Source organism: Apaloderma vittatum, unplaced genomic scaffold (genome assembly GCF_000703405.1).
Source record: "Apaloderma vittatum isolate BGI_N311 unplaced genomic scaffold, ASM70340v1 scaffold3296, whole genome shotgun sequence".
Lineage (NCBI taxonomy): Eukaryota > Metazoa > Chordata > Aves > Trogoniformes > Trogonidae > Apaloderma > Apaloderma vittatum.
Window position 1 is genome coordinate 53,270 of NW_009719822.1, and position 9,703 is coordinate 62,972.

The 9,703-nt window shown below is 41.3% G+C and overlaps 2 protein-coding genes across 2 annotated transcripts in view; one reads left to right on the top strand and one right to left on the bottom strand.

Moving 5' to 3' along the window:
- The window catches only part of CC2D2A (coiled-coil and C2 domain containing 2A), a 48,339-nt gene extending 47,246 nt beyond the window's left edge, over positions 1-1,093 (top strand). The window contains exon 33 of the mRNA XM_009870771.1: positions 905-1,093. Coding sequence (XP_009869073.1) covers positions 905-1,093 — 189 coding nt within the window. The remainder of the gene's footprint in view (positions 1-904) is intronic.
- Positions 1,094-3,225: 2,132 nt separating this feature from the next.
- FBXL5 (F-box and leucine-rich repeat protein 5) overlaps positions 3,226-9,703 on the bottom strand; it is a 23,238-nt gene continuing 16,760 nt past the window's right edge. Inside the window, exon 10 of the mRNA XM_009870772.1 lies at positions 3,226-3,900. Coding sequence (XP_009869074.1) covers positions 3,824-3,900 — 77 coding nt within the window. The 3' untranslated portion in view covers positions 3,226-3,823. The remainder of the gene's footprint in view (positions 3,901-9,703) is intronic.

A 9,703-nucleotide genomic window follows, 5' to 3' on the forward strand; every position in this document is an offset into this window, starting at 1 on the left:
TCTACTACCAAAAATCACAAGATCACATTTAATCACAAGAGCTTTTACACCAAAGATAAACCATTGTACTATTAGCAGAGCAAAGGCCTGATGATTTATTTCATTTGCAGATGCTGAAGATAAAAATTTTCAATGTAAAGATAAGAATGTGAAGATAAATGGGCTACACTTTTCTTGAATTATTGCAGTTACTACCTCTAGTACATAAATAGAAGTGGATGCTTCTGGGCTGACTGGTGCATTAGTTCTCAGAACAGTCAGTAAGAATCCAGCACTGGCACTGAGTAGTGCTACACACAGTCTACTTACAGGTGCAGCAGCTCACCCAACCACGTGCCCTGCTTGGGTTTTCCACTCTTTAGAGATGGAAGACATTTACTTAAGTGTTCACTGCAGTCACTGCTGTACCCCTGAGTTTTTCCTGCAGGCTGTTCTAAAGGTTGGACCCTTCTGCTCTTCACATAAAACCCAAGTGGGGTTTTCAAAATGAGCTGAGTTTTCAGTTGCTGTTGGACCTGAAACGTATTATGGGCAGGACACGCTGGCCACCACAAACCCCCAGCCAGTCCAGAACACAAAGAATTAAAACCAGTCAAAAGGCAGAGAAGCAGCACGGTTATGCTGTCTGTCTGTCAGTATAGCTTTTTTTCTAGGGGATTTCTAAACATCTTCACTTTGAACTTAACCCAGACTCAAGAGGAAAAATGGTAGAAGCTTGCCTGTAGTATATGAAATAGGAAGGTGGTATTAAAATACAAAATAGGCTTTTTTACATCTCCTCAGGCCAGCAACAGAAAAAATAAATTTTACATGCACAGTAAACCAGGTATTTAAAACTATGTATTTATTCAGGTGCCTTTACCTTTTCTTCTTACCTTGTATGTTTTTTCCCTCTTTCCCCCAGGTCTCTGGATTTCCTATCCATATGCCATTTTCTGAAGTCAGACCTTTAATAGAAGCTGTACACAGCACAGGAGTTCACACCATTGATGTTTCCAACGTTGAATTTGCTCTGGCTGTATATATTCATGCCTATCCCCAAAATGTTCTCTCTGTATGGATTTATGTAGCTTCACTTGTTCGAAATAGGTAGCATAGGCTAGTGAGGATGCCTCAAGAAATTTGCTTATATAGGGGTAAATATATATAAATAACAGATTTCTGACACTCCTGATTTGAGCTATCTCAAGCACTTTAACAAAATCTAATGAGAACACTGCAGAGTTTAGCCACCTTACTTTCAGGTGAAACTTGGTTCCTGGAATCATGCCCTGAAGCCTGTTTTTACCTGATCAGTTTGTCTTATCTACTGACCTTCTTCCTCTTCAAAAGACACTGGCAAATACAAATAGTTGTGGTTTTCCAGTACCTGAGTGCCTGGATGAAGATCAGGACTATCTTCATAAATTCCATCCTCCAAAGAGTCATCAGCGAAGGTCATGCTAACAATTTAAGAGACTGCTTCATACCTAAGGTCTCTGTAATGCCAGCATCATTCACAGATGCAAGATAAATACTTGAACTTCTACAGAAAATGTTAATAAATATTTATACTAAAACCTAAGTGGAAGCACATTCACTTTATACTAGAATTTTGTTAAATTACTGTGGAGTATGAAATCCTTATCTTTAAGTTAAGTTACCCTAGTAAAAGATTAGCAAAAACAGTAGTTTACTAAAAATCAAGTTTGCTTATTAGTGTGGAAGTGGTGTTAGCTGTTAATACTGATATAAATATGTATGTCCTTTTTGCTGCAGTTATCATTCTAATTAAACTCTTCCAAGTGAAGTGATGGTAGGTTGAGCTTAGGAAGAATGTTCATCAGAACATACCAAAGGTCAGATTGTTCTTGAGCTTCACTCCAAACTAGAGTCAGTCTATCTAATAAATACTAGTGGTTTAGAGCGAGGTGTTGCCACCACAGGTTCCCCTCTATAAACCTCCAGCAGGAAAGAATGATGGCATCATGTGTTGTCATCATGTGATGCTTTGCTGAACAACGTCCATGACCCAACTGCCCCTCAGAGAAGGGTGAAGAATAAATGGGCATCAGAAAGCAGCCAGAATTTCTTGTAGCTGATTTGAGTCCTCAGCTGTGTCCCTACCCATCGGCACAGAAACCACTACCCAGCAGCAAGGAGGACAAGGAGCTCTGGCTACACCTTCCCAGGGCCCCATAAACGATTCTGGATCAGGGGCAGGTGCAAGGATGCCCACCAGGTACCGTGTTCCTGCTCTCCTCTTGCCTCGGGCACAGCACCGCGTGGGTGGTCACGGATCTCCTCGCACCTTTGGGCACCAAAGTCAATTCAGTGCAGCTGACTTGAAGCAGCAGTTGCTGGAAGAAGGGCAGCCTTTCCTGCCTCTTCTCTGGGCTTGTAACAGCACCACTCGTCCTCTGTCCCACCCCTGTTCAGCTGTTAACCCCGAACAGCCAGCTCTGCACCAACACTACATTTACTCCTTCTTACCTTACTCTTCAGTATCCAAATTTGCATTTATTGTAATTTCCAGCCCCACCTGCAAGCTGGCTTCCCAGACACCAGAAATCTTGAAAGCTACATAGGTGGTACCATGACTGCTGTCTTAAATACTACTTAAAAATTCCTGGGTTTACCTATTGTCAGCCTTCAAAATGAGGCGGGGGGGGGGGGGGGCAACCTGGCCTACCTTCTACAAAGGCTGCTACATACCCCTCCTCTGCCCAAGAGAAAAACCACCTGCAATTCTGCCACTCACGCAGGTGGCCCTTAAAGTTTGCAATTTAACATGGGCTCCACTACTCACTTCCTCTTGCAGTGTGGGCTCTTCCCCTACCACCTGCCCCTCAACGCACACACTCATGCTACTACTCGTACACTACTCTTCTCCCTACCACAGCTTTCACTCAGCCCAACGATGGATTCTCTGCCTCCCTGATTGTCTCTAATGTTCAATGAAGGGTCTTGTTAAAAATCAAAGCAATGGGTAAAATGTATTGTCTTCCAGAGATTTTGTATTAACGAAAACTGACTTCCGTGGAAGCTCTTTTAAAAAAAAAAGCATCTTAACACAGTCAGGGGAAGAAAAAAACCACAAACACAAAACAACCTCCCCCCCGACACACACACTGCAAGGTTCACAGCTCTGCAACCACCACATCCACCCACCCAATCTCTGCAGCCTACTGGAATGGTATGCGTGGATATTGCACCTTAAAAGCACATATATTCAAGTGCTACATCTTTTTTATTGGTGGGAATGTTTTATTTGAGTATGTCTTTCAAGCCCAAATACAAAACCAAATGCAAAAGGAAAGTGGGAATTTCCCTAATTTTGCAATATAAAGAACGACTTCAGGATGAGAGGAAAGGGGAAGAAACAAGGCTCCTAAAGATGTGTAATTGTTACCCAAATGCAAACAATAACTTTTGAATTCTCTGCACAGCTTTATATTGTACTTATGGATTCAAAAATTTCAAAATAAAAAATATCCACTTAACACAAAATAATCCAGTAAAGTATATTTAAGTGCCAAACTTGGAAGAAAGTGGCATTAAAAATCCAAAACCAAACAAAAATAAAAAAAAAGTTTTCCCATCTTCCCCAAATTAAGTAAAAGAAAACCCAACACCCTTCAAACCAAATGAGATTGTGAGATTGTTACGACACTGTACAGTACACTCATAATTAAGATTTCTGAAGTCACGGGCAGGGTCAGGCTAGTATAATAACAAATCTCACTCCAAGGATTGTTAACACAAGATGCGAACTGTAAGTAAAGTGCATGAGAGGAAGCCTGCTCAGCTAAATGAAGTAGACTGAAAGGTCAGAAGTCAGCGGTCATTCGCCAGAGCGGCAGCAGGCCCGAAAACCACACTGCAAGTTCTGGCATCCACTGGCGGTTTCAGCATGAGGACCTGCACAAAAACAGAACAAATGTGAAAAGAAGAAAAGGCCCTTTATTTCGGTTCAGATTTCTCATCCCCTGGTAATTCAGTAAACATCTCCGCTTTTTTTAATGCGCTGATCTTCGTTCAGCACCGTGAAGTCTGAAACACTGCCAGCACTACCACAGGTAAAAAAAAACCAACAAAGAACAAAAAAAACCCTGAATTGGAACAGTTACATTTCAAGAGGTTTTTTTGCTCCAATATCTTAGTCCCATGAAGATAACGCATCCAAAATGACACAGATGTACAATGAGCAACAAGTTTAAGCAACCTCTCACAGGTAGCTTTAAGGATTGAGGTTTATTTTCACAATTCGTATTTAACTCCCATTTTTAAAAATTCAGATGATGACTTCATAGAGTTACCAAAGAAACCATGATCTCCAAAACTATTTCTACTATAACAGAAGCAGTTTTTTAGTCTGGAAGGTTTCTTCTCCATGAACAGAACACTTCATGGGTTGGCTAGACCTCACACACTCTGACTGGAAATGAAAAAACTAAGAGAAAAATCACTTTAGTATCACTACAGTTATCAGAAAATTCAGAGCACAGATAATTCTACCCACCTCCACTTACCTTTGTTTACTGTTATCCCTTTAATTTGAAATGTTAAAGTGATCATGAGATAAGAAACTATTACATTTATTAGCACAGGATTTTATTTCCTGCAGCCATATGCCTGCTTTAGAGACACAAACATTTACATTCAGGTTGGCTGAATCTGAAGCAGGTTGGTGAATTAACTAAAACAAGCCGGTAAAGACCTAACCAGGTCAAGCCAAATTCCCACCCCCTTTGGATCTGAGACAGATCAAATCGAGGAATATTCAAAGTGGTTTTAATACATTTTAAAAAGACTAGCAAAAATCACATAATGAATCAGGGCACCAGGCTATGCCTGGCTTCTTCCCCCCACCCCCCTTGAACAGTAATTTAAAGTCGTAATTCAATTGATTTCCAAGAACCTGGTGTCTGGAAATCAGCTTTCTGCTTCATGCCACAGACCAGTGAGCAATTTTCTAAAAGGTAATTAAGTTAACATGCATGAGACTGAATAAAAGAAACCTGAAGCTATAATGAAGGACAGTCATTACAGTATGCAAAACAGTAAACTTTTAATCTGTCAATGAACTCATTTTCCTTTTCAAATCTGTTTATTCACCTGAACTAAATTTTGATCTTCCCAGTCACTTACAAGCTAGAGTTTGAAAGCTTCTTCTTAAGTCCTTTGAAAAGGTGCTTTTAAATAGCCGTTTTAGCAGAGCATGTTCTGGCAAGCAGCATTTTCCAAGTCATAGCTGACTTTCCCCATCATTCACAGAATCACAGAGTGTTAGGGGCTGGAAGGGACCTCAGAAGATCATCTAGTCCAGCTAAGCAGCACATCAGTACTTCTGAAGCAACCCTCACCCTTCTGGTAAAATGCTTGTTGACAAAATGTACAGAACCGTAACATCCCCAGGAAGGGAATACTTGGTACACTTCATTATTGTTCTCCATCCTTTTCTTGCCCATTTTAAGAATGTTCTTCCTCATGCTCATAACTGGAACACAAGACTGCCCATCTAGGTCTGACCAGTGACCCATCTAACACAACTTCGTCACTGACAACAGCTCACGTTAACTCCGGAGATGACAACGGGCTGTCGTGTGTACCTTTTATGTCTCCCCAGCATCCCTAACTGCTGTAGTATGGACATTAAAGTCCGTTCCCTATAGCATTTGTTTCTAGCTCAGCGGTGCATGCATTTGTTTAACCTCTTTTTAATCCTGCTGATACTAACTGCTTCCCCAATTCCCCATGGGAACAAGTTCTGAAAGTTCACTACACTGTGCGTCTGCTTCAAATCCACCACCTACCCACTTCATCTGCTGTCACCGAGCTCTAATACCGACGAATTTAGAGAGTTACTGTTGCACATTCACCTTACCTACTGCTTTCCCAGTTCTGTGAGCCGTCACCCCCCTTTCAGCCTCCTCATTCCCAGATTAAAACATTCCAGCCTTTTGAGTTTCTCCTTGCAAGACAGCTGCCCAGGTCCCTAACTCTTCTTAGATGACCTCTTCGGTATCTTCTGTGACTTCATTACATACACTCCTCGCATCCTGAGTGCCTCAAGGCTTCCAGGACCCTGCAGCAACACCCTCTATCTTGTTCGCAACACCCTGATGACACATAACATCGGTGGATTTTTTGGCTGCTGCTGTGAGCAAGAAAAATCTCAGAATTAGCACTGACAGCTCTCTGAAATCTTTTGTCTCCACAATGCAACTGCCAGCTCTGAACTCAGTTTCATACAATCACGGTTTAACTCCTCCCAAGCACCCAGACACAGAACCACACATACATACAGATATATCAAAGCCTGGAAGACGTCCTTCTGGAAATCTTGAGCTCCAGTATCGCTACTTGTGGCAGCTCAGTACCACTCAAAAACTTGGAAATCACTGTGAGAATTTCTTACTGAAATGCTGAGTAAGACTGGTCAAGGGAGGGAGGGGGAACAAGGAAAGAGATGTCACCTCCCAGATTCTTATCCATCCTAAACAGTGACCAATGAAGCTCTGCCCTTTCTTCCTATCCTTTAATTATCTTTCAGGTTTTAAAGTTAAACCAGTCTTTCAGCAACTTAAAAATCTCAAAAACTCAGAAACTTTTAAGTAAACTGCATCACCTGACAAGTGTTTGTAGGTTCGCTTCCTAATTTATTAAGCACCAAATCATGAGTGATATTAACCACATCACAGTGAAAATTCACCCGTGCTCCTATGCTGCACTTCTTGCCCCATACAGCTAATGCTTATACCATCACTAACTTTCCTTTATAGCCTCTGATAAAGAACTCTGAAGAAGTGAAACATTCAGGGTTCAGACCACATCTCCTGAAATACACCACTCTGTATTCTGTCTTGGCACATACAGGCAATTCCCATAATTTGAAGGGTACTTTATGCTCTTATTACAAAAAAGTAGTGTCATTAATAGTAGTTTTAACAGTAAGTAAGGCTACTTACTCATTTCATTTATGTTTTGACACGTCAACTGATCTCCATCACAGGTCGTTTATGTCCCCTATAAATGCCTTAACCCTCCTTAGCTTGTTCTTTCTGCATTTGCTACAGATGACAAAATTCCACTGCCTTTGCTTTTCACAGCCACAGAGGCTGGTTTTGTTTCCCAACCTTTATTTACTACAACTGACTTTTGGCTACACCTCTTTGGCTTTTTTGACACATCAACTGATCTCCTCCATCACAGGTCATTTATGTCCCCTATAAATAAATGCCTTAACCCTCCTTAGCTTGTTCTTTCTGCATTTGCTACAGATGACAAAATTCCACTGCCTTTGCTTTTCACAGCCACAGAGGCTGGTTTTGTTTCCCAACCTTTATTTACTACAACTGACTTTTGGCTACACCTCTTTGGCTTCCTTATCTCTGCTTTTGCCAGTCCTTGCTACTGACCTCATTTGGACTGGACTTTTGTTTTCAAACTCTAAGTTCTGATGGTCTCTTTAATCTTGCCAAAAATCACTCCCTCCTGTTTCCTTTGGGCTCTGTACACAAGCTCATCTCACCTCCCTGCTGCGCTGGGTTAAGCAATACGGTAACTGGACACAGCTCCTTTTGCACTGTCCAGTAAGCGAGACGGTCGTTTCTGAGCTTGCAGTGGAGCTGAATCACTTCCAGAACGGGCCCCTTCTCTCTCTATCAACTCAACGAGTGCCAGCAGTAAAGTGCCCAAACTAAACAGGTTTTGGGGCTGGTTCACCTGGGAAAGCAAAGGTAATTAGATTCTCACCTAACGTGCTGCAGTCTATGTTACGAGTTTAGTTACCTCTAAAGTGGATTATTGTAATGCTCTTTACACGCACATCCGATTACTCAGATGTTTCAGGTGACCCGGAACAGAGGTCTGTTTACTCGTGATGAACAGCTCTCAGTGTTTTCAGATAAAGTACATAATAAACACATCTCACAATAGAAGAAGAAAAGAGCATAAATATTTGATTACTCTGTTTTGCTACACGTACTAGTGAAACAAAGCTAGTCAAAATTTCCTAGAAAGAAGTATTTCACCAAGAATACGTGACAACGCAGACCAAGACCACGGCAAAAGAACCGCTCCAGCCAAGACAACTGGCTGTCCCCACCACCTCCCTTTAGCCACTTGTTCTAGCTCACACCTGTGGCAGCAGAAACATTCATCTGTTTACAGCAAGATGGATCCCTGACGCTTCTAATAATATAAGGGGGGGGGAGGCTTTCAGCTCCCCCAGTTATTGATTAAGTTTACCAAGCCGCCACACAAAGACTAACACTGGCCACAGGAAGGCAGTAAGAATGAGCTGGGAAGAACAAAAAACAAACAAACAAAAGTTGAAAGACAGTTCTTTTTCACAGCCATCAGCAGCAAGAGCCTCCATCAGCAACACCACACATCACATTTGCTGGTAATGTAATATATTACAACAGAAGTACTAAAGATTTGATCACACTAAGCATTAGGCTTTAAAAGACATATAAAGTTAATATCAAATTCAAATCTGAGTTTACTAAAATGCTACTCTCTATCAGGCTTTGGTAAAGTTACACTCACAGATCATTATGAGAGCACCTCGGTTATCTGTGGAACTCAGAGAGAGACCACACTAACAACAATTCATTCCTAGATCTGCCCACAGGAGTCTGTAAAGCTTAAAGGAAATTGCAAAGTCTTGGCTACACTGCTGTAAGACAAATCAAACTAAATACCAGGAGAAATTGCCAGAAACAGCACAACTTTATTTCCTTAATGCTCTGTTTCTTTAATTACAGCACCTGAGGACTACACCATCAGAAAGAACTCTAGAAACTGAATCATACTTAAAAGCTGCAAAGAGCTTCTGCAGCAGAATTTAGGCAGCCCCATTTTCCTAATCTTGAAGTTGGCAACACTCCAGTCTTTAAAACTGAGAATACAGTGAAGAAACTGAACACAGCTGGACAAAACAGCCTATGGGGAAATATAAACCTTTAAGTGGTAAGAGGTAGCTCTAAGCTTTTCTTACTGAGTTCACTGTGATCTACAATGAGATGTGGTTTAGACATTAAATCAGCACTTAAGTGCTGACAATAGATATCCTAAATATCAGCATGCAAACCAAGAACTGAATAAATTTGGAAGTATGCACAAATTCATGGTCTCTCTCATAAAAGCTGCCTCATGTTACTGCTGTGCAGCAGCAGCCTGGGACTCAGACCCAACGGAGCGTGTCCAGCCACAGCTGCTCTGCCTTTTTAGTTCACCTACTGTTAGGCCAGCACTTGCAATGAAAATCTGAAAATTGCAAACGTGCCTCCCAAACAAGTCCAGCGAGCCCTCCACAAAGAAAATCTGATGAAGCTGTGTGTAAAGGCCCCTGTTATGTTCAGTGTTTACAGAAAATTAATCTGAAAATAGGCTGTAGATGAAACTAAAGCCCTTATTTATGAACTAATGACAAAGTGGTATCTTTATTACTCAAAGTTGGTGAAATTCCATACAGTTGACTCCATAGGTTTTTTTGTTCTGCAAGACTCATAGGTTTTCCAACATGATCCCAGAACATATCTCCTGCCCCGAAAACAATCCCCGATAAGCTGGCGGGCAAAGAAAATCATGAAATTATTCTCTATATGCTTACAGATCAGTGATCTTCATGCAGCAGTTAATATATAAATGTACAAAGAAACACAGACAGCTTCAGATACGGATTGATTTAAATGAAACAGCTACTGCTTTCCCT